At 43.1% G+C, this 25,433-nt stretch overlaps 2 protein-coding genes across 3 annotated transcripts in view; one reads left to right on the forward strand and one right to left on the reverse strand.

Annotated features, from left to right (window-relative positions):
- Positions 1-7,580: 7,580 nt before the first annotated feature.
- On the reverse strand, positions 7,581-12,485 carry LOC306798946 (uncharacterized protein; the record flags this gene model as incomplete). The annotated part of the gene is made up of 3 exons (XM_079299353.1): positions 7,581-8,351; positions 11,182-11,226; positions 11,936-12,485. The coding sequence occupies 3 exons, from the start codon at positions 12,483-12,485 to the stop codon at positions 8,305-8,307; spliced, it is 642 nt and encodes a 213-aa protein (XP_079155479.1). The 3' UTR covers positions 7,581-8,304.
- Positions 12,133-25,433, forward strand: part of EGFR (epidermal growth factor receptor) — a 152,141-nt gene continuing 138,840 nt past the window's right edge. For both annotated transcript variants that reach the window (XM_079301453.1, XM_079301454.1), the window contains exon 1: positions 12,133-12,589. In XM_079301453.1, coding sequence (XP_079157579.1) covers positions 12,484-12,589 — 106 coding nt within the window. In that variant the 5' untranslated portion in view covers positions 12,133-12,483. The remainder of the gene's footprint in view (positions 12,590-25,433) is intronic.

Below are 25,433 nucleotides of genomic sequence, written 5' to 3' on the forward strand. Positions count from 1 at the left end.
AGACACTGCAGAATTCAATTTGTAGACTAAAGAAAATCTCTGTACTGTGTTGACTGTGAAGTCTAATCTGCCAGTTTTGAGTAGAGTGAATTGGTGAAACATTGGAAGAGAACTTGCAGAACTTGTTATACTAGTTCTGTGAATAACACGAGCCTTTCAATTTCCCATACTCTTGTTCTGACGAATTTTACAGCACTAAAGTAAACAAATGCCTTTCCTAGAGAAATGCTGCTATTTAAAACACTCAGGCTGGATTTTTGTTTTAAAATTGAAAGAAAGCAAATACATCATTCCCCTCTGATTACCAAGAGCAGTGAATTTTTTGTGTGCTTTGGACATGTCTAGGAGCACATATGCAATCACTAGGCAGCAAGCTCCACCTGAGTTCATTGCCCTCTTTCACACTGGGCTCCAAGTAAGTCTGAGTGGGCTTCACATCATGGGCAAAAGAGATAGCAGAAGAATTTACACCAGTTCAAGCCATAGAGTTTCCTGCTCACGGTCTCTGCTCCCTTCACCTTGACCCATACATAGAAACAAGTGGCCTTCCCCAGGGTTTTACCCTCATTTTAATCCCTCCTAGAAAACTAAGTGTCAGATGTTCATATTAATGTAGAGGTTAACCAGCCTGTGGTAAGATCTCCTGGCTGGACTGGCTCGATTTATACTGTTCTTGTCACCACACCAGTAACTAACAGTGAACAGAGCAGCAATGCCAGTGCTGTATCCCATCAACCTGGACATCCTTCTATTTCAGGGAAGAGCCTTCACTTAAGAAGTGAGAGTGAAGCTGGTCTCTGAAACAGAAAACATCTCCTTGCAGATACCAAACCAACATCATTGTGGAATGCCAAGATTTTAAGAATATTTAGCATTCCTGAAGCCCTCCCTGGATGTAAAGCACCATGTGGTTATTAAGTTGTTATTCTCAAAACCTGTTTAGGTTTTTGTGCTACAAGTTATCCCCATTTTACATATGGAAGGTTGGTCTTGCACGGACTTCCAGCTTTTGAAGCTCTGGCTCCTACTTCAGCATCTGATTTTTCAGGCCACACATAGAAATTTACTTCCTTTGGGACTGACTTTTTTTCCCTTTTTGCACTAATAAGCTGCATAGGTGTGCCTGAAAAGCAGTGACAGGCTCCCATTTGTGTTTTTGAGACTTTTTCATTGTAATTCTTATTTCCCCTTACTTCCTTCTCCATACTCAGATAAGACTTTTGTTCACTTATGGTCAGTTTTCTGATTCTTGAGAAACTGAAAAACAAACACAACCTCCTTGTTTTCCTTTCCTGAGGGAAACCTTTGTGAGCCAGCAGCTGACTCTCCAAGGAAGCCCTCTGATTTCTGTGTGGGCTTGCTCAAGTAGACCTGGCTTCTGTTGCACTTTATGTTAGCTTTAGGGTGAGATGGAGAGATAAAAACAAAGGTCAGGAGCAGATCTGTGAATGCCAAACATCAGAATCACAGAGCACATATGCCTCTGCTATGAGCCCTACCAACTCTGGTAACCTTGGACCACACAGATGTCCAGAGTTAAAGATAGTCAATTTAAACTCACCCAAAAAACCCTGCAGAGAGCTGTTCAGACACATTGCAGTGTGCTCCAATTCAAATAAGGTCACAGAGTTGCACTCTCCAAACCTGTTATTATTCCTGTGGCGCTAAAGGACATCAGGGACACATTCCAACTGTTTCAAGTCACACAGTCACAGTTTCTTGCCAGCCCTCAATTTTTTAGTTTGGAAGAAAGATTCATGCAGTCATTCCATCTATTGATCCCCCATCCCTGTTAACTAATTTTAACCAAATACCACGGAAGTGTGAGGACCTCCCAAGTCTTGTGAAACCACATGGAAGGTAAAGAGGAGACACTGCAAGCTTCAGCAGCTGGTGTATCACCATCAGTCCCTGTGGCCAATTACCATGGATACATCTCCATACCAGCTGTCTCTAATCCAGCTGGTGTTGGAGGGCACAGGAGTGTAATGCAGATGACAGGCAACAAAGGGAGAAAGCAAAATCATTTGTAGAAAAACAGTCTGTAGTAGTTCCACTGCTGGGAGGTCCAGGCATTTGTTGCCTGCTCTGTATAGAAGAAGCATTTCTATATTATACAAACATATAGAAAACAGACAAGATTTTAAACAGCTCATCCATTTGCAGACTCATAAATTCCCACAAGACCCTCGTCTCAAATTAATAGATTGGGCAAGGCACATAATGAATAAAGCAGTCAGTCAAATAAGCCAGAAAAGCCAAAGTATTGGTCTGCATGAGCAAGTGCTGGCTGGATAAGCAGGGGCTAGGCAATGTAGCATGAACCCATAAAGGAAGAACATTATTGAAGTTTAAATTGATAAAACCTTGAGGAAGCTTGAGTCATTGGTGATAAATTTCTATCATCAGAGGAAATTAGACTTAAAGGGAAAGGAGCTGGTTTAAAATATGTTTAAAGTATTGAATTGCATGTATTTATGCCGAAGTAGCTTTCCCACTCCCACAGACTGGGAATAGAAGCTGTGGTCCACACTCACCTCTTTGAAAACTGCAGCATCAGTTGTTTTACAGTCAAATAAGCAGTGAGGTCAGGGAAGGAAGCAAGTCTGGAAAAGTTAATGTTCTTACACTGGGTCTTGTTTTTTAAATGAATTGGGTCTCCAGTACTGCAGAAGTGGCTGGGAAAGGAAGTAATGCATGAAATCAAATGACGAGGATCTTGTAAGTTTGGGGAACTGCTTATGAAAATAGGATGATGGAGAATGTGAAGTAACCTATCCAATCTGACCCATTTCAGAAAAAAAATTGGCAGGAGGTAAGTCTCTTTATCCTCGTATATCCCTGGGCTCTTTTATGGTATGCTTTCCATTACACCAGGATATTGCATTCTTGCCAGCAGTGCAGGATATCACACACGGGTAGCTGGCGGTCTGATGGAGGTGGGAGTGTGCACACGGAATTGATTAGAGGTTCACATCCTCTTGCTGTCAAGTCACATGAGGATTTTAAAGACTGACTCTGAGTTTGGAGAAAAGGAAGCTACAGAGACAGCTATATCTTAATTACCTCTGGTAGGTTTACTGAAATGCCAGAAGAATTGCTCATCTGTCTGAACAGAAAGGGAGTACTGCCATCAAAGTCATTGGGAGCTCAAGAAGTAAATACTAGAGAGCTGAGATCAAATAGATATCCTGAGGTGTGTTGGGGACCATGCTATAAAGAGGAAGGAAGAAAAAGCTCAGAGCATTCAGGTGGCCCTTCACAACCCATTTTTGTAGCTATGTTTTGTCATCTAAAATGTGATGTCAGCTCTTGATTACCTGGTTTGTGGACTAACTAACTTTGTCCTAACTGAGTTGCTGCACCGGATTTCTGTGGATGCAGTGGCCAGCCCTGGCTCCCACCCTGCCTGCCTGCTGATGTGTACCACTGGAATGGCTCCTTGAAGAGCTGCCTGGCTGCTTTTAGCCTGCTCTTTTCACTACACATGCTATGTATGTTGTTAATCTTGCAGTATAACTGGGTAATGGGAGGTGCTTGGCATTCTCATCCCATTGCCATTTTCATATCAAAGTGGTTTTCTAGATAACCCGTGAAAGACTGGATCTGTTTATGTTCTGGGTTTGGGATCAACCCAGTTTGGAAATCTCAAAGACTGAAGTTCTAGGTCTTGTCTTGCCTTCTAAAGATTAAAATTCCTATTTCTGTAGGAACTAAAATACTTTATTGTTTCTTTTTTTTTTTTTTTTCTAGAAACTGCAGATTGTGGACAAGCATTTATAAAAGCATTTTCTATGGATCAGCAGTTCACTTCTGAGGCTGATCCTCCTCATGCTATGGGCCTTGGGTGCAAAACCTGTGTTTCTTCCAAAAAGAGCTAAGCTGAGAAATTTGCTCCAGGGGCATATAGAGAATACCTCAATGAGTAGAAGGCATTCAGTGCACAGGACCAGAAGAAGCAGTCTGAACTAAAATGCCCAGAAACACATGCAATATGATGACAGGACTTATGTTGCAGCTGTTTTACTTCACAAATCCAGTCCTCCAACACCAAGTCACTTACCCAAATATCAGCCTTCAATATTGTACCTTGCTAGGCTGGCCAAACTGCCTTAAGGCCTTCCTCAGTGGCATTTGCATTGGCTTCTCTTCATTAGAAAAGAAAGATGTCACTGCTGGAAATTTGGGAACTTTGTGACATCTCTGATTTCCAGATCATGCTCCTCTGCACAGTCACATTTGTTGATGTTGCAGAAAACTTTCACCTGGGAAAGATTTTGAAAGTTAAAGGTGTGACCAAGCAAAAAAGTCAGCTGGTTACCTGTCCATGTCCTATGTGATTTGTTTCAATGCAGTTGCAGTATCTCTGGGATTTAGGTTACAGTAATCATATTGAATTGACCAGATTTTGCGACGTATGTCTTTATTATTTAACTATGCAGTGCTGAATGAAAGATTTTAGAATTTTTTATAAAGCATTATGGCTTTTTTTCCTGTAAATAAAAATTATCGTCTACTCTGTGGTTAAAATCCTCGGGGGACAAAACCTCAAAGCACATGACAGAAAAATGCTTTTTCCCTTCTCTTCAGGGACAGCTTTGCTACTGGGCTAAGTTTTCCTGTGGAAAATATGCAAGGTAATTATTTCAGTGGCATATCTCTGGGATCACAGAGAAGGAAGAAAAGTAAGGAAATGTCTATAAATGTAAGGGTACTTACTAACTGGGCTGGAAGAAAAATAACTGTTCCTTACTCATCTCTGCTGTTTTTTGGTTAGAAAGGAAAATTTACCTACTCAGACACTTTAGTATTGAATCTGTGTGCACTGAGATGAATAAGGAACAGAACTGCTGGCTTCAAAATACTGGGAAATAGCGATGACCACATTCATGTTGGTCAATTGTGCAGGGAGTGTTCCCTGCACATTGTGCTAGACCATCTGCATTTTTCATTTATACAAGCAATCCCAGGCTAGACTGGCTAGTACTCTTCCACATACAGTTTGAGAGGCAGCAGAGGGCAGGAAGTGCTCCTTATAGGTAGTCTGAATGTAACCACATCAGTCTGTGGGATAAGAGACTTTAACACTTGATGGATACAATCTACTCTGTGACAATTCATTTCTTACTGGAGAGTGCATCTGTACAGTTACTTGTATAGTCAGACTCTGTCAGCCTATGTTTTAATTCGAGTAACATATAGGAATTAAGTAGAAAAGTCAGTTAAGGTAGAGACACCTCCACAGTGCAAAACAAGGAGTGGATGTAAGGGAAGGCTGACTTGTTTTATATTTGCTAGCCTGTATAAGGACTGGTGGCTGCAGTCTTTCAGAAAAATCACAGTGTTGCAACGTCTTATCATTCCTGTCTGCGTCTGCTTTGGATGCAAACGGCAGGAGATGGCTGCATCTGAAAAACCCCCTTTAGCCACACCCTTGATGCAACTCACATTCTTTGCGCGTTTACTCAGGGCTGCCAGCTTTCCTCACTCTCTGTGCCATTGATTTCTCAGCACTACAACACTGAAGGAGACAGTATTTGGAGCAACCACTTGCAGTATTTGCACGTGGTACAAAACTTGGTGTGGGAGCTGGGAAGAGGGGAAGGGAAGGGAAGGGAAGGGAAGGGAAGGGAAGGGAAGGGAAGGGAAGGGAAGGGAAGGGAAGGGAAGGGAAGGGAAGGGAAGGGAAGGGAAGGGAAGGGAAGGGAAGGGAAGGGAAGGGAAGGGAAGGGAAGGGAAGGGAAGGGAAGGGAAGGGAAGGGAAGGGAAGGGAAGGGAAGGGAAGGGAAGGGAAGGGAAGGGAAGGGAAGGTGAAGGGAAGGGAAGGGAAGGGAAGGGAAAGGGAAGGGAAGGGAAGGGAAGGGAAGGGAAGGGAAGGGAAGGGAAGGGAAGGGTGACAGACTATGCAGTGGGTCAGGAATTAGGTGAACAAGGTCATAAAGTGCAGAACAGACAGTGAGAGTCGTGCAATTAGCAGCATTAGTGCTCATAATCGAACACCAAGCATTGCCACTCATCCTGAATAGCTATGCAGTGTGCTCTGATAGTGCTACCATGCACAGCACAGGCTGGGGGCTGACCTGCTGAAAGGAGCTTATGGAGAAGGCCCTGGGGTCCTGGTGGACAGCAAGCTGACCATGAACCATGTCCATGGGAGGGGACCATATGAATTCATGTCCATATCTGAAGGGAGGGTGCCAAGAGTGTGGATCCAGGCTCTTCTCAGTGGTGCCAAGCAACTGGACAAGAGGCAGTGGACAGAAACTGATGCACTGGAAACCCCATCTGCATGTGAAGATGAACTTCTTTACTGTGCAGATGACCAAGCAGATTGCCCACAACACATTGCCCAGAGAGGCTCTGGAGTGTCCCTCACTGGAAACATTCAAGAGCAATCTGGATGCCATACTGTGTCATCTGCTCTAGGACGCTGCTTGAGCAGAGAGGCTGGACCAAGTGACCCACTGTGGTCCTTTCCAATCTCACCCATTCTGTGTTAGCTCTGCTGCCACTGGCATCTCATTAATTAGAAAACTGTATTTGCTGCAATCATACAGACTTGTATGATTTCTGGTTGACTGAAGGAATGTATGTACCATACTAATATCAAGGTGCAAGTCACCTCAATAAAGAAATAAGCCAGGAGCTTGTTTTTATGTAGGAAACTTCCACTGTTTAGTAACAGAGATTTTGTATATAATATACCTCATTCAATCATCCTTATGTCCCTATGTACTGACCCTCATGGACTGCAAAACGTACTGAGGTAAGAAATGCCTAGTTTTGGTACTTGTTAAAGTTTGTGAAAAACCATAGTAGTCTCCACATGAAATTACAAACAACAAAATGACAGATGCTTTTAAGCAGGAAGTGCATTCTACCCTTTGAAATTATCTCCTAGATGGCAATGGAGGTGCCATACTCCCCAGGAGTTCAGCAGAGATTTTGTGAGAGGGGAAAGAACAGCTATACAGTGAATAAATCTGAATACTTTTGTCAATACAGTGTAGTTATTCCTATAACTGATAATCTTGTTCAGTTTATTTTATCAATTGCCATGTTTATCTTCAGTAATGAAAAAATTTGCCATACCTTTTTTTTCTCTTGTTGTTACTATAGATGTTTATCAAAGTGCACGAAACTATTTTTTTCCCTGATTTATATTGGACAAAAATTGGGGGTCTTTTCAAAGAGAAGCCATAATTCAGAAAATAGGTGGCTTACACCTTCTCCCATGCAATGGATGCAATTAATCTTTGAGTGCTAAAAACCACTACAGCCACACAGGTGACTTTTTTTGTTGTTGCCTACTTTCATTAATGTATAAGCCAGTGCTGTCAATCCTTAACACATAATTTTAAATAATTTTAGAAATCTGACTTAAGAGAATTTTGCTGAAAAATGCCACAGTGAAGTTGGTGACTGAGATGACAGATAAATCTAACATGGATATAAAAAAAATTAAAGAAGATGTAGGAACCCTCCTAAGATAACACCTTGGTCAATATGTTGAAATACTGACTGTGCAATTATAATTAAGGTTTAATTTCAACATTCATGTGTTTGTTGGTGTTGTCTTTTTTAAGTGCTGTTAAACAAACAAACAAACAGACAAATTGCTGGATTCTGCACCTGGGGTGGGGCAAGCTGGAATGTATGGAGAGGTTGGTGAATGAGATGCTGGAAGGCAGTGCCATGTAAAGGGAGCTGGGGGTCCTGGTCGATGGCAGGTTGGATGTGAGCCAGCAGTGCCCTGGCAGCCAGGAGAGCCAGCCCTGTCCTGGGAACATCAGGCACAGCATCACCAGCTGGGCAAGGGAGGGGACTGTCCTGCTCTGATCTGAGCTGGGGCAGCCTCACCTCGAGTGCTGGGAGCAGTTTGGGGTGCCACAATATAAGAAGGATACAAAACCATTTAGAGTGTCCAAAGAAGGGAAACAAAGATGGTAAAAGGCTTTGAGGGGATGCTGTACGAGGAGAGGCTGAGGTCACTTGGTCTGTTCAGCCTGGAGGAGACTGAGCAGAGAATTCATTGCAGCTAAAACTTCCTCATGAACAGAAGAGGAGGGGCAGAGACTGATCTCTTCTCTGTGACCAGTGACAGGACCTGAGGGACTGGCTTGGAGCTGTGTCAGGGAAGGTTTGAGAAAAGGTTCTTCCCCCAGAGGGTGGTTGGGCGCTGGAACAGGCTCCCCAGGGAAGCAGTCACAGCCCCAAGCCTAAAAGAGCTCAGGAAGTGTTGGACAATTTTCTCAGGCACATGGTGTGACTCTTGGGGTGTCCTGTGTAAGGCCAGGAGTTAGACTAGATGATCCTGATCAGTTCCTTCCAACTTAGCATATTCTGTGATTCTGTAAACAGTATTAAGCAAAGAGAGAAAGATAATCTTGTAAAAGTGCATCCATTTTCATCAGGGACACTCTCTAGAAATAGCATGATCCAAGGTTTAAATAGAGCTCTTGAGTGATAACCCAGCCTTGCCACTAACGCTCCGCCTAAGGCAAATTATTTTGCATCTATAAAATGGAAATGATAGCTACTAACCTGCTTTACAGAGATTTGCAAAGATAAATTAGTTAAAGTGTGTGCAATATTTTCAACATGCAAAGTGCCATAAAGCTCCATGAATTTTTATCTCAGCCCTTGCTTTAAAACCTGAGTGAGGAGTCATAGAATACAAACTACAATGCAAAATGCAATGTTGACAGTCTCAAACACTATGCAAAATCTGAGCAAACCGGATTGTAAAACTCCGCTAATTCATCTCTATTTAATTTCTTCTCTTCCAGTAAAAAGCCTGCCCTTTAAAATCACTTACCCAACTTGCAGAGAAGAGCAGGATTGCAATTGAGGAATGGTTGCTGATACATTTTTTGAGGGACAAATTCTGATCCACTTTTGGTGGACAATTAAAAGCAACTTCTTTTTTTCTTTTGGTGTAAGGAAAGGATCCAGTAGCAGGGATATTTCTTATTCTTGAGAGGATTTTGAAACTCTATTCTGTTTTGAGGGAATGTGGAAGAGATAGGAGAATTAATCCTGCTCTTTCCACTGACAGGGAAATCAGTTATTCATCCTCTTACAGTTATCTCTCTCCATGTAGAAAGGTAAGTAACCACCTCAGAGGTGAAGGCAAGTGGTGGTGAGCAACTGCAGTAAAATTCTACAATTCAGAAGCATCTTCATGTGGAAGAACTACTAGATTACATGATCTTCACTTCATAGGTCAGCAAGTTTATGTTTAATATATAGAGGACAAGATATATATATAGATAGATAGATAGATAGATAGATAGATAGATAGATAGATAGATATGTATATATACATGCATACTATATAAAACAAGCAAATCAAAAGAAAGCTGAAGACAGATGTTGCATTTATTATTTTCACTATGAAGTATCAATTTAAAAATTGGTGATCAAAAGGCTGGCTGCTGTTCCATGACCTTTGTTCCATGCACACATGCAGCCAGTAATAAGATTTTGCAACGTGAATATTGCATGCCCTTGGTAAAATTAATGTTCGCTTCAAGGGAGTTGTACCAAAGGCAGTCACTGGGTATGTGACCAGCTGTTTAGGGAAAATGGGAAACTATTTCAGAAATTGCTGAGTTGTGTAAAAAAGGCCTGAAATTCCTGCCTCTGGTAAGCTTCTCAAACTTCAGTCTTAGAGTTCCTTTACATGTCTCGTGACCTTGGCAAGCCGAGCACAATGCCACAAAAGTAACACATTTGTGCTCACAAAGGTGGGAGGATGGTATTTATGGCAGCTTGCTGTGGTACTGTGTGCACTGCCAGCAGCAGATGAGAGTCTCCTGTAGTGGATATCTGCAGTGTGGGAAAAAAATTTAAAGGGGAATTTGCCAGTCTCCCCTTGCTCACCATGTTGGCAATGAAGGGGGTGTTTAGTTAGGAGCAAATACTTGAATTTATGGGCATTTATGTAAGGGCAGTATGCCATGGGGAGGTGAAGCAAGTATGAAATGTTCCTTCTCAGTATAGCAGGTAGAATCACAAAAATTCTGTAAATCAAGTATTTGTTCTTCAGCATGTTAGGACAGGATTTGGACCAGTTTCTCCACTGCATTCATATGCAAAAATGTTTTCTTTTTTTCCTACGTTTAGTTTGGTTTTCATTTGTCACTTTGAATTCTTTCTTCTTCTGGATTTTAAAAACCCTATTGCCTTCTACAGTAGTAGCTTGATGCCCAGTGTGCATGTCTAGAGGCACATTTTTATTTATTATGTAGCTACAGAACTGATTTGAAGTTCATTTCTTGGTTGTCTTAATTGCATTTCCTTTATCATAATGCAAGCTGTAATCATTAGTGTGTGCTGAGGATGCTTTGCAAATCTTCCCTCCCTAGAAGCTTATCTCTTTTTTTTAGGTCTCTCTCACTTTTAAAGATCCTCCTATTTGTCAAATAAATGAAAATTAACCATATACACGTAGTGTTTATGAAGTTGCAGTGTGTGAGAATCTTTGAAGCAAATTTGTATTATTATTTTATTGTAACCTCAGGTTCTGCCCTCAGTTACAGCCATGAAACCAATCATGAATAGAGTTTCTAGGATGTTGTTAATGTCTCAGTTTACTTCAAAGTACATCTTTCACATTATTTACAAAATATAATGGAACCAGAATGTCAGCTACAGGATGTGAAAGCTGCCGTGTAATGCAACTCACCTTAATAGATGATTAAAGGCATGTGGTCAGGCATTGGCTTTGTGCTAGGATGTGTAAAAGGGATGGAAGTTTTCTTTGCCTAGTTAGGACAGTGGCTAGTTAAACTATCAGAAAAAAAGGGATTTTACGGAGGATTTTGACTTGTACGAGAAGGGTGATGCCTCTCTCAGGGAAACATGCATAACAGAGGAAAGTCAAGGTACAGTCAGTGGCTATTTTGCAATCTATTGTGTTCAGTACCCTGTGACAGACACAGACATTTAGCATGGAATTTCCCAAACCTCATGCCATTATTGACTTCAGTTTTGGAGTTTCCACTTAATCACAACAGTTTTAAGTCCTCATATCCTACTGACTGTGTTACCTAAGCCCTCACAAAAGCTTTATGAAGAAATTACCATCAGCGTTCAGCAAGTTTGAGTGTTGAATCATGATTAACTTGGAGAAACCCCAGCCCAGACAAGTGGCACGTCTACGTCCTATTTACATACCTGAGTGACAAGACAGCGCTTCCTCCCACTTTCCAAAGAAACAGCCTGCTAAAAACCCATAGGAATATTTTAATGAACATTTAATAGCTTGGGTTTTCCTTTTGCAGAAAAGGAGCATCATACAGATATCCTTTTGCTTAATGTCTGTGGATGTACTTGGAGCAGCTCAGGAACATTTGTGTTATTTTGTCTCTATTAAGTAACTTGCTAGGCAGAGCAAGCAGCGCTTTTTCAGTGCTGGTGGCAGGGGAGAGAAAGCGGTAGGGGCAGACAGGACCCTGTTATCCCTGCGCTAAATAAGCATTAAAACTGCGCTGTTTCGTTCCGCACACGCACTTGGCCTTACAAGTATTAGGAGTAAAATGACCAGAATGAGAGCAGGGCTATCCGCAGAAGCTCAGGGCTCCGCTGATTTCAGGGAGGGGACAGAAATGAGGTCGGAACCCCTGGGAATGGATCGAGCCTCCGGAGCGGCTTCGCTGCTCCCCAGTAAAACTCCTCAGTTCTCCCTCTCCCTGGCCCTGCGGCGGGACAGCTCTCCCTGAGGAACGGGACGGGACAGCGCTCCTGCTGCACGCCCCGCCGGGTCATTGCTGTACAGCTCTGCCCCAGCACTGCCGGGCACCCGCGGGAAGGCAGGAGCTGCGCTAGGGACACGCCGCTTTCTTGCGGGCAGTGGCGCAGATGCACACCCATGCCTTTGGCAGCTGCCGGGCAGAAACTGCCGGGAAGTAGAGAATCCACACATACACACCCTTCCGAGGAAGGAAGAACAACTGAACTATCTCGTCCCCGGTCCCACCTCCTCTCATCCTATATTCCGGGACAGGTGGGGGGCCGCCCCTTTTCCACCTGGGCGGGGAAGGAGTTGCCGCTTTCTCCTCCCTCTCCTCCTTGCTCCCTCCCCATCCTCCTCCTCCTTCGCGTCCCCAGAGGGAGCCCCTGCGCTCCGCGGCCGAGTGGAGAGCGCAGCCGGCGCACCCCGTCCCACAGCCGGCTCCAGCCGCTCCGCCAGCTCTCGCGCACCCGCCGCCGGCCGCGGGAGGAGCAGAGCTGGGAGGAGGAGGAGGAGGAGGAGGAAGGCAGCAGCCCGCCCGCAGCGGGGCACGCACGTGTGCGCGCAGACCTCGACGGCCGCCCTCCAGCATGCTGCTCGGAGCCGCGCAGGGCAGAGCGCCGGAGAGGAGCTGATCGCTGCCGCGGGAGGAGAGCAAAGCAGGAGCGGCTCCGCGGAACCACCCGTGCGCCCGTCCCGTCCCGTGCGACCTCCCAGCTCCGCCGAGGGAGCGGCGGTCCCGCAGCATGGGCGGCCGCAGCCCCCTCGCTGCCGCCGGGCCCCGCCGCGCCGCTGTCCTGGTGCTGCTACTGGGGCAACTCGCTCTCTGCCTCGCCGTGGAGGGAAAGAAAGGTACGGGGGGCCGGGGCGCGGGGGTCCCGCCGCTCTTTGCCGGCTGCGTCCCGAGGGACCGAGGAGCCGGGGCTGCGAGCGGCTGCGTGCCGGGGCCTCCCGCGGGGAGAGGCGGAGGGAAAGACCCGGCTGCTTATTTCCCTAAGAAAAGAAACAAACCAAAACAAAAATCCCACTCCAAAAACAGAGAAACAGGGAGAAAACCAAACCTATAGCGGCGATCACGCAGCCCCGACTTCCTGATTCTTGGCTTATTTTCTTTTGTGGGGGTGGAGGAAATAAAAGGGAATAAGCCTTGGCACATCTCATCGGTTGTGCTTTTCTCCTTTAGTGTTTCTTTTTACTTCTTCCCCCCGTTCCCACGTTGCCCCGGAGAGCGCTCCCCGGCTCCCTCAGCCCGGCACAGCCGCTCCCGGGTCCCCTGCACCGTGGCGGCGGGGAAGAGCCGCGGGGTTCCCGTAAGCACCGCTCCGGGAACCCGCTGTGGCTGGGTCCAGAACCTGGACACCTCCGCTTGTCCTGTTCAGAAATAGCCATAGTAATAATAGAAATAAGTATACACCTGGGAGGGGTGACTGAAAGGAAGGGAAACTCCGTGCGGGTTCTGGTTGCCCGGTTATCAGAAAGAGGGGCGGCTTAACCCTGCCCGACCCGGCGCGAAGGAGCCGCCGTCCCGTCCCGTCCCGTCCCGTCCCGTCCCGAGCCTGCCGGCACGGCCAACCCCAGCGCTGCGTGGGAACAGCACGGCGCGGCTGCCGCGGGTACTTGGGTTTTCCTTGGGTTTTCTTTCCTTTCTTTCCTCCCTTGGAGAAGCTGTCTCAGAGGCTCAGAAGATGTTTCTGGCGGGTCAGAGCCGTCGCTTTTCTCTGTGTGTGGTGTTCTCTTTTGTAAGTTTGGAGAGCAGGCCCCGGCTGCTGTTCCAGCCGGAGAGCAGTCCTCTTTATCTTGGAAATCTGCCAGCCAGAGGAAAAAATGCAGATTTGGGTGGTTTGGTTTTTCTTCTTTTTCCTTTCATTCTTTTTAAAGAAAAAGCGGGAGAAGAGAACTATTACTTTCTAGAAGGGCTGATTGCATGGCTTAGAGCAACTGTGAGTCTTTCGTGACTGTGGACTGTAAAGCCGCCCTGAAAGTGAGGAACACCCCATCCAAAAGAACTAGTTGCACAACCTTTAAAAAGCGGAAAGATTCTCTTGTTCCAGAAATCAAGTTCATACCTGTTGTTGATGTAACATGGGCAGTTTTTCTTTCCTGGTTTTCTTTTTATTTATTTATTTTTCCTCACCCTTTGAAGCTGATGAGAAGTAAAGTGCCTCCCACCTGCTCTGCCTGTGTTTTGAGATGCAGTCTCAGGTGCACATGCCCTGTGTAATATGTAAAAATGAGGAGAAATACCTTGTTTATAATGTTTAATTCTGTGTCTCATAAGCTCAGGAGGCTGCCAGTTTTTTAAGGATTACTAAATAATCAACAGCTATGTGATAAATCCAATAGAGGTTGTTCTCGGGATGTTGTGTCAGCAAGTAACTGTCCCTCTGGTAAGAGCTGGAGGCTCAGTGGCAGAGGTGAAGGCAGAAGGATTTCTTTAGAAAGCATTAATCAATAGATTGGACTTTATTAGTTTCTCCCCACACTTGAAGATAAGCAAGAAAATTACTCAGAGGCACAAATGAAGCAGCATCTGAGAATTGTGAGATATTGATATGAAGCAACAGGTCCAGCAGGTAGTAGAGGATCCTTGTATGTTGGAGATTGTCTCCTTGTCAAATGCTAGAATTCAGAGAAGTCCTGAAAGGAAGTTTGCTGTCATAAATATATGCAGCACTTCTGCAAGTTCAAACCACATGTGAAACGACACTTCTTAAAAACTTCAACCTGATTTGTTCTATTACCAAAAGGAGATGCCTCAAAAAAAGAAAAGGTACGGGCAGCTGTTAGAAGATCAGAATCAGCCTGTAAAATCCAATCAGCATAATGTTTAAATGGTAATTTAAATACAATTGTGTCTTCTCCCAAAATTGTAGAATAAATTTTCCTGAAGATGGATGAGAGAAAACTGGTTTTGTTATAACACTCTAGTCATTAATATACAGAAAAAAAACCCCTAATTGAACATATTCCAGAAGCAAACAGCATTGCTCAAAAGTGAAATACTCTCATCACAGGGATCAATACCCACCTCTGTCTACCTGCTCTGATGTTGACCCACATTAAGCACAGTGGAACTAATCTGGATTTCCACTAATGTACCCTGGGAGGCCTGCTTGGAAGTACCTGAGATAAATACCTGTGATAGCTGGCATGCCACTTACGCTGGATGAATTTGACCCATGTCCTTTTTGTGTGACAGTGCTACAGTTCAGCAGATTGCTTTTGGTTGCTATATATTGGTTTTGTATCTCTAGTTTTGATCTGTAGCTGCAGCCCTTGTGGGATGGGAGTGTGCTGCTCCGTGTCGGAGTGTGCGTGCAGGCGTGCCGTGGACTGTGGCAGCTTTCTGTGCCTGGAGTCCTCTACAAGGGACTCAGTTCTTTGAGGGTATTGGAGTATTCATGTCCTTGTGAAGTGAAAAACCTTTGCCCAAGATCCTGTGCAGTGTTTATGTGTGAGTTGTGTGTGCACTTATATTGAGAATCGCTGCCCTGTACGTTGTCTCGTAGTTTCTGCACTGTCTATTATTCCATGCTCACTTGTGACAGAGGTGTACAAGCAGATGAGTCTTTGTGGACTGTGCAGAGCTTGATCCAGTTACATGCAAGCATCCAGTGCCTTTTTAGATGCACTCCAGTGTAACCTGGCTGCTGCTCTGTGAAGCAGAGATCTGGTGGGAGAAGCCTGTGAGTTGTGCCTGCTGTAGGGGACTCCCAGGAGCAGGGGGCTGCCCACACACCCACAGCTTGGCTGAGGAATCAGCAGTGTTCTCTGTCTACCTGGTACCTGGTGAGGAATGTCTCATCCTCCTGGTAAAGTCCTGGGAGAGCTGGTACACTGTTCTTTCATTCCTCTGTTTGTATTACCACTGGCACAAGTGGAATTTTCTATGTGGACAGGAGCTAGTATGTTTGTGTAGGTATTTATTATGTGAGTTCTTGTCTACGCAGCCATTTATTATTTTCTATTCTTGGTAAATGACCAAACATTCTTGGATTTGGAAGTAAAATAAATCTGTGCAGTCCTGATGGGAAATAAAGTTAGAGAAATGATAACTTAGATACTGATATGGCCCTATTTGGTGAGATAATAGAAATAAATAAATAGTGTTAAGTGTAGAGTTGCTTTTACTCCAGTGCCTCAGTGTGTGAATGCTTAAGAACAAAACCCAAATCTCATCAATAAAAGCAGTGAAGGTAAAATGCTCCTTAATTTAGGCAATGTACAAAGTATAGTGACTATGTGCAAAATTTTACAAGGGAGCTTGGCCTCTCAGCAAAGTTTTTGTCTACAGTGAGCAAACCAGATGCTGAAGTGCTGCTAAATATGACTATGTTATTTCTTGCATCAAGAGTATATTAAGAGATTTGCAGATAAATAGGAAATCAAGATCAATGCCCTGGAGACTTTACAATCAGAGTAGTCCGTTGTAATTTATTTGTTAATTTATAAAGAGAGACTTTTGGGGAGTGTCACGCAATGCCATTATGGTCCTCAGGGCTGACTTTTGCATTTAGGTATCCATGTATCACTGAAATCATTGGGATATGCTAGCTTTAGCAGCAAGATAGCTGACTAGCCAAACCAGTTCCTTCAGAAAGTGTCCTTATCTTTCTTGAGCACAAACTGCCTTTGCTTAATAGCTCTTTAGAAACAAGCCTAGTGGAAGGTTTATTTCATTTTTGGGAGGATGACAATACCTTCATGGAATGGTTTGCCTAGAAACTGTTGATGTTGCTACAAACTCTTGCTCTAGTCCAGGTTTCAATAGTAAATGTGCATCAGAGAGTGCAGTCTCACTGTGTATGTGAGTGGATTATCCTGGAAAGAGCTGGTACTCAAAATTGGTGTCAGCATGTTATGTTATAAGCGCTGGCATTCACGGGTATGAGAACTTGTGTTAAATCTCACATTAGACTTGGATCTCTATTGCAAAAGGGTTTGTGTAACACAAATTTGCCTTGTAGAACTTTTATTTGAGGGAGCCAGAACTGGCTGTACTCACAAAAGCATCTTCTGGCTGTTCTATATTAGGACTGCTTCCTGGGGTGACCTGGCTGACAAACCTTTTTAAATCGAGACTAGTCAAATTCTGTAAAAAGATTACTTGCTAGATAGAATAATTGTCATTTTGGAATGGTGTGAATTGCATTAGGCATCTTCTGATTGTGTTTATAATTTCTCAAACCTCTGTTCTGCTGTACTGCTCTCCTTGAACATCTACTAGTGGAAAATGGACTTTTGTCAGTCGGGGCTCATGTGACACAAGAACACATTCAGCTTGGCTGGGAAATCACTACTTTTATCAGAAAGCTATTAGAAAATGCAGCAGGGCTGTTATTTGTATCTCAGTGGAAGAATCATTCTCACTTTTTGATCCCTGCATTTTTTTTGTGGCAGCTGTAGGAGGTGTGTAGCCTGCAATGAGCACTCCAGCAGCAGTTTTTGCAGTGACAGGGATGGTTCCATGTCTCACACTCACCTCGGGGTTAGCTTGAGCAGCACATCTCGCTCTAAGTGCAGAACTTTCCTCTGGGTGCTGAGCAGTGCTTCACCCGGCACCTGTGATAGGGACCATGGCCAGGAGCTGTGTGATGCTGAGCTCTATGGCAGGGGAGCAGGGACAATAACAAGGGGCCCTCACTGCTGGGGATGCACCCTTCCAACAAGGCTTCTGCAATGCCACATGTCTCTGGTGATGAGGGTGAGCAAGAGCTGTCGTGGATGTGACTCTTCAGAACTCCTCTGGTCCTGAGGACCGCTGCTGCTGGTACCTCTCAGCTTCAGAGACTCATGAAATGCATGAGGGCATGGAGGGACTGCACTATGGGATTATCAGCATTGTGTAGGTGTTGGTATAAAGTGTTCAAGTGAATTATGTTTTTCCAGGGATTAAAGGTACACAGTGTGGAAATCCACCGCTTTATATTTTGTGGGGACTTTGACAGTCCTTGTTCAGCCTCATACAGTACACACTGATCCTCTTAAGTACACATGGATTTGACCTTCTCCTGTGCCCCTTTTTCCAGGAACTTCCAGGAACACTATTAGTAGGTACAGTATGAGACCTAGTGGTGTTTCAGTCCATTCTGGTTATGTTACTTCTTGACTTCCAACTATGGCAATTGGAATTGTAATGCTTAGGTTTTTTTATGGCTGAATTCTGCTGACCTAACGCTATTGAGTAATAGTGTATTTATTTAATTTCAGAAATAGTTACAGAACATTTGGCATTGTATGTGCAGAAGTAATTTTTAAAGGAAATGTGGAAAAAAAAAAAGATATATTCCTCTGCACAGAAAAGTTGAACCAAAACAAATGCCTTTCTCTGCTGAAGAAGGTTATTTATTAGGAATTGCTACATGACTTTGTGGTTTGTCTTATAGGGGGAATGTGTAGGTTGGGTATTGGGCTCTCTATGCTTAATGCTATTGAGGGTTGCTCAAAGGAAGAAACATGAGAAACCTACCTGTGAGATGGGGAAATCTTTCTTTCAGAGTGAAAAGATGTGGCCATTGAGCTAGCAAGTGCGAGTGCTCCACACCACACATTTTAAAAATTATTTTTAACTAACAGAAGGCATAGTTAGGAGAGAGACATGCTGGATTTATGTACTCTGTAGGGATATGTGAGCTTTCCTTTGGAAGTTTCGATGCAAAGTGTGTTTTGCCTGTTGAGAGTTCCGTGCAAGGCAGATGCAGGGATTCTCCTCCTGCCCAGCACATCTGCGTACATGAAAGTAAACATCTACGTGTTCACACGCATGTTCTACTAGCAGACTGCTTTGAATCACGGGTGGCTTTTGTTTGTTTCAGTGGTTGAAGAGGAAAAAAGACCTAGAAAAAAAAAGAACCATATCCAGTCATACTGAATCAAGTATGTCAGGGGTGATTTTAGTGAATTGAAGAGAAGAGAAAAACAGCAACAAAACACCAAGAAAAAAGCCCTGTTTTAATATAATCTGGAGGATCAAATTTGACTTGACAATTTCTTTTCAAGTTGGGTAAGAAGCAAAATGAAATGTCGTTTGAAATGAAAATTTGCAGGTTTATTTTGAAAATATCAGAATACCACTTGATTTTCTTATATCTCCCTCCCACTAAGTTTTTTGGCTGAGGCATGTTTGCTGAGCTTGGCTCAAAAAATTAAGGTTTTGGGAGTGGGGTAAACTGTCATTTGTATACACATTAATAGTTTTGCTCTGATCTCTGTGAACAGTGGGATAAATGAAGTCCAAAATGCCTGTGATCGCTTTTTTCCATTTTCATAAATTGAAATAATGAAATAGTAAAAATAATGAAATAGGGATACATAAATATGTTTAAGAGAACCTTGGTATGCATTACCTCCCTGGTGTCTGCATGTTTGGCACCTTCATGCATGGCTGAGCTGCAGAGGAGGAGCCCGAGGTGCAGGAGCAGGAGGGACAGGACTCTGGGCAGGCAGGGTGACACTGCCAAGAAGGAGCAATGCCCCAAGGGCCAGCAACACTTTTGTGTGGGTTAAAAACCTTATTGTCTAGCAGTTACCTCTCTCTGCTTGCTTTACCTTGCAAAGGTGCTGTGTGAAAGGTGGGTAGCCCTCCCCAGGAGTATCCTCCAGGTCCTTGGAAAGGTGGGGGATTTGCCAGCCCCCTCCGTTCCATACTGAAAAAACTGTGAGTATTCAGGGCCAGCAAAGGCAGCTGTGCCAGAAACACTCTGCCAGGGTAGATGGCTCCTTCCTGGGAGCAGAGACCAGTGGGGTTGGGTGAGTTGGCAGGGACCGTGCCAGACAGGATGTTTTCTGGGTAAGAGGTGGAAGGAAAGAGAAGAGGATCTAAACCAGCTGTCTTGATGACAGGATAGTAGTATTCTAGCTCTGGCTTTTATAAGAACAAAATTATCACTTTGTGGGAGCAGGGTTTGTGTGTTTGGTAATCAGGACATGGTGATATAATCCCTGCCTTCCCATCACCAGATTCTGCAGTAAATATGAAGATAACAAGGAAAGCCCAGAAAATCAGCCAGTGTTGGCACTGGGACACTGCAAGCTGCCATAGCACTTTTCCTAGATAGGGGAAAGTATTGTTTTACCTATCATGATTCAAGGGATCGAAGCCACAGAGACTTTGAATGTTTGCCTGAGGCAATGTATCTGGCCACTGTTGAAGGTGCCTGCTAGTATTTTGGCCTCTCACCCCATGCCCAAGCAGATAATAAACACTGCCTGGAGTTGAAGGTAACCAACATCCTGCTTGGGGCTTATTCACAAGCTTTGAACAACTGTCTCATGTGCAGGATCATTCCTCCCCTTTCCTGAAGGCCCTTCTGTGTGCCCTTCCCTGGGGCCACATTCCTTGCTGGAGGCTGGCTGGAGCCTGGGATGGGTGACCTGTGGTGGCATGTGTCTGGCTTGGCTCCTGGTGGCTGGGGCGTGCTCGCTGCTGCTGTGGTAGGGCTCAGCCTGGCCCTGGCTCCACCGCCCCGGGGAAGCCCCAGCACCTCCTGAAATAACTCAGTGTGAGACGGGAGCTGCAAATCAGGGCTGGGTGTCAGCAGATGTAAAGTCTGAACTGTTTCCTAAATTATGCTTTCTATGTAGCTGCAGTGTAGTTATGATGGCAGTTTTCACATTTGCAAGGCCTAACTTAAAAAAAAACGCCTAAAACCAAACAACAAAAAAAACAAATATTGTAGCTTCTTCTGTCTGGGGATATGTATTCACTCCCCTTCCCCCATTAAGATGTGAGACGTGCAATTCTGAAAGTTGAGTTTGATTCACATCTGAGGCAGTGGATATTTCTTCTTGAGAGGTGTGTACTTCAATTTTGCAAAGTGATATTATGGCTGCATGTGCAATTCCCTATTATTAAGCAATTATTTGATCTTGAAAATACCAATCTTTCCATGGCATTATTAATTCATTACATTGGAATTATGTTTATTTTAATTACGTTCACAATGTTTTTGTAGAAGAATGATGTTTTCTGAAGTTCACTCAGGAGGTAAGACTAAAGCAGAAGGCAGGGTTCAAGGAAGAAGCTTGTTTTAGCAGTTGGGTCAGTTATTTCAACAATGCCTTTAGCAAAGAAGTAAGAGGCTGTTTGCACAAATCAGTAACTAGTTCCCATGATTCAGATTGAATCATGTAGCTCAAGTCATTTGAATAAAGAAATGACTTCTAGTAAGTGAGACAACCTCTGCAATTAGGATGGCATGCTGCATATTTCATGTTATTTATTATGTGGTTTTCAATAGATATGATTAAGCTGGTTTACACTTGGAATGCTAGGTAGCATTTCAACACAAGCCACTTAACCAGAGCTCACATTAAAATGAGGTGCACATTTGTTTTGTACAGGTGGCATTGTGCTGTATCTTCTACACTTACGTTTTCTTGCGAATTTTCAACAAACAGATACTTAACAGGAAAAAGAAGTCACCTGGCCATGGACACCTCAATTTTCTGTATTTGTAGTGGGCAATTCTTGAGCAGGTGCTTCCCAAATATTTACAGTTGCTGCAGTCTTAACTTTCCTTCATGTCTTACTTGCCCATCAACTCCCATGGATGTGCATAACCAGAGGTGCAGAAAAGTGCTTTTCTCAGGCATGTTTGTGGATTATGTGCTGTCCCTGGTGTTTCCAAGGGGATGTACTTCATGGGTCACCTGTAACTTCTGTTCTTGGGTTTGGACTTGGGATGAGAGCATTGCAATTCGATATAGAGGACAAGGAAGAAAAGGTCTGCTTGTTTTTTGTTTCCTGATGTTGGTAATTTTGTAGTTTGTTTTAATTTTAAGTAGCTACATTATTGAACTGAAAAATCCCAGGTAATTTTGGTGTTGTGAAAATAATGTTTTAAAAACATGTATGATCACTTTACTACTGTCATACCTGTTTGTGCCATTTACAAAGCAAGGTTAATTTAGTAAAATATGTCCTGGTCTATCAAAGGCAATGTGATATGGAGAATAGGTTAGATTTGGAGCCTGTTGGCCAAGTGATCCTGTGCTCTACTCAGGATAAAATTTTGCTATCATGTTTCTTATCAACTTTTTCAGTTAATATAGCATGAAAGGTACATTTGAAACAAGGGGTACCTATTTGATGAAAAAGACTTTCAAAATAATGAAGATAACAGATCTTCATTTTGCATATGTGATCACTGTTTCTTCTGAGAGTGGAAGTTACAGTTCTCCTACCTGAAGGCATTGGTGGTGAATTTTACACAAACTTTAGAAGCTGGGAGAAAAATAAAGCCTTTGTTTCCTTTAATCATTGGGATGGGACAGCTGTGATACAAGTAGATGTGACTAATGTTTGACAAATTTGTTTCTCATGTGTTAAATCTGAAGGTTCACAGATCATCTACTGGGCACATGATGACAAGGAAACTTTCTCCCACAAAAATGTGGGGGAGGCATTCTCAAGTCTGAGTGACTGATTGGCATGATGTTTTGCAAACTGCTGAATAGCAAGGGCCTTTAGTGAAAATCTAAGTTACAGGAGCGGAGTGGTTTTTCTCCATTTGTATTGCAACCTATTTCTCATGAATGGACATTTGACATTCTCACTTCTTGAACAGGATTCAATTTGTTATACTGCTCTTCAGACTAGTTCAGCACCAAGTACAAGCCTTTTTTTTTTCCCTTTCCCATTAAAAACAAACAGAAAACCCCAAGTGAAAAACCGATTAAACCAGAACAAAACAAACCCATTTTTTTGGAAGCAGAAGTGTTAGTTGGCAAAATCCTGGCTCTGGAAGTTGATTTGTCACAGCTGGACCATAATTGAAGCTGTTAGGTTTCCACATGAACATGGGTTTTGCACCACAGAGCAATGTGTACAACTTGGGGCTTTTGAGGAGAGCTGGGAAATGGTGGAAGTGTGGCTGTAACTTCTCTCCCTTAGTCTGGCTCTGAAAACACTCCTAAAAAAGCAAGCTGTGGAAAACCAGTAGTAACAGTCACATCTCCCCTCCCTCAGGTAGTGATCCAGGTCTTTCCTAATGGAGACCTGTGGTAATGTGAACAGAAGGTGAATTGTGCCCACTAAGAGAAATTTTTCCGCCTCATGTTCCGTATTTGAATTTTGACTGGTATCAGAATGCTGAGATTGTCCTTAGTGAGACACAATGGCAGCAGGGCACTGGCTGCCTGTACAAATGGGCTATTTGGTGTTTGGCTTTCTAATGAACAAAGCCTCTTCTAGCTGGTCCTTGTGTACCCAAACATGGTGGGGACAGAGCACAGGCTTCTATTCCAAGTTTCACTCATGAAGCACAGGAAGCTCAACATGCGAATTGAGCTGGTGTCTGTGCAGCAGACTGAATGAGGTGCTTCAGGGTGGTGGAAACTCCACACTTGGCCTTTATTGCCATGTTTGTAACATTTGGGTAGATACTGATGCCATTATCATTACCCCACAATTAATGGCACAAGTTCAGTCTTGGAGAGTCGCAGCAGTGACAAGTATTTCAATTATATTTCAAAGTATTTCAAGACAAATTTATGCTGTGTGTTCAGCTTCCACCTGCCTGTAAGGATAAGTAATTGAGTTGCAGCATTTTTAATTTGGTGTAGAAGTAATTTGTAGTTCCTAATTTGACTTCTTGCAGAGGTGAAGTAGAAACTTGAGCATCTTCAGTTATCTGGTAGGGTCTCATTATTTCTTAAAACATCTGTTTTAGGATACATACCCAGTTAGTGGTTCAGTTTGATATTTGTCTTTTTGTTTTGAATTTGAAAAGATTACCACTGAAATGCTCTCTTATTTCCATCTGGTCTTCAAAAAGTAATTAGGTGTTGAACAAGGGTATTGTCAGTCTGTTTCCTACCTAATAAGCTCTTCAAGGTGCTCTTGTTAATGATTTTATTATTTCAAATCTACTCTTGTTCTCGCTTTCCCACCTTAATGAGGCAGATCCCCTAGGCAGCATCAGTTTATCACAGTTGTCTATGGTAGATGAACTAATCCAACACCAAGGAAGTTTGTGTTCAGCAATGTGTAAGATGCTCCCATCAATATGTGCAGATAATTCTCACTGACAAATGAAAGTCTTAGCATGTGCAAAAAAGGAAGAACAGACCCTTTTTCTAAACGAGGGTCATCCTGATTTGAACAGCAGCAGTCTGGTTTGCATCAATGAGCACATGCTATTCAGTGAATTAAGAGTAAAAATAGCTAATTAACACCTTCTCTATTTCTTTTCTTTCTGGTCATTAGTTACTAGGAGCCAAATTAATTCCTGACAGCATAAGGCATGGAAGGGTGTCAATGACAAACTCAGGTCAAGAACTGAATCCTTTGATGTTCTAGAGAGAAATATTACCTTTTTATTGTATTGCCTGTATTATGTAATTTAATACAGTTATGATAACATCTGTGTTTTGTATTTCAACTTATGGAGAGAAAATTTGAATTGACTGTTGGAATTTTAAAGAAGAACTATTTTATCCTGTTTAGTATGGTACCTATCGGATCCTATCTGTGGCCTAAAATACAGTTTCAAAGACTCAGATCATTTCAGAAATAGCAAACATATGACTTCTAAGTAAACAGACCGATTATAATGGAGAGGATTAGAAAACAGATTGTTGTGGGCCAACACTGTACTACTGAGAGAGATGATATCGTACTGGTAATCACACTGTTGGGCTTAATGGCCCATAAACTCTGATAAAAGCTTTTGTAAAATTGTCAACAATAATTCCATCCATTGTTAGATTGCCAGTGAACGTCTTCAGGTCCTGGAATAAATTGCTACCATCAATTGTGTTTATGTAACTTTTTAAAATAAGGCTTTCACTCTGAAGATGTAATAACTCTAACAATAAATAATAAAAAATAATGTCAAATAAAATTAACGACTCAGATCCACAATTGCTGTAGCTGTCCCTTTCCTGGCTTGGGCTGAGGTGGGTTTCTGTCTGAGATTCCTGTATTTAGGGGACAGGCAGTTTTTCATTATCTCTGCCAGTTGCTCACTAGGTCAGCAGAAATAGGATTGTCAATGCAGGGTTTGTATGAAAATTAAAAAATTAGTTTAAGCGTACTATATTTCTACTCTGTTGTTAGCTTTTACTCTGGGTGTTTTGGCTTTAAAATTATTAGAATGTGAACTATAAAAAGGCTTAATTACTTTCATAAGCATTAATACTTCATTAATAAAAATGCAGAACCACTTAAATTTTGTCTACAAACTGTGTCAATGTATGGTCCCTTTCAAATAGTTTTTACAGCTACTACCTTTCTATCTCTTTTTTATTCCTCTCATCCCTTCCACATGATTGGTTAGATAAATTATTGGCTGTAGTGTGATGTAAAATGGGCTTTGATCCAAAGTGGGAAGAGAAGGAAGTTCTTTTGCAAGAAAATAAATAGCACAGGGTGTTTAACAGTGCATTAAGCAACATCACTTTTAATACTGCACTGATAATGCAGTGAGGACAGCAGGAAAATATGTCATTAGTTTAGCCAAGCGGTGAATTGCTCCAACTCTGATATTTTGTTGGTGATATTCAACATATCCAGTGCATAAGCATTGCTAATACAAAGCTTAATGAAGAGCTGAACATGGACTTTCCACCTCTGCAGCATGAGGTAGAAAGGAGGAGCTGGTTTACATGCCTGTGGGTGGAGTTTCATTTTTATCCTCCGGGAGAGAATGGAACAGAAATGTGCTAAATAGACACAATGTGTGTCCTCCTAGAG

The sequence above is a fragment of the Erithacus rubecula genome (genome assembly GCF_903797595.1).
Source record: "Erithacus rubecula genome assembly, chromosome: 3".
NCBI lineage: Eukaryota > Metazoa > Chordata > Aves > Passeriformes > Muscicapidae > Erithacus > Erithacus rubecula.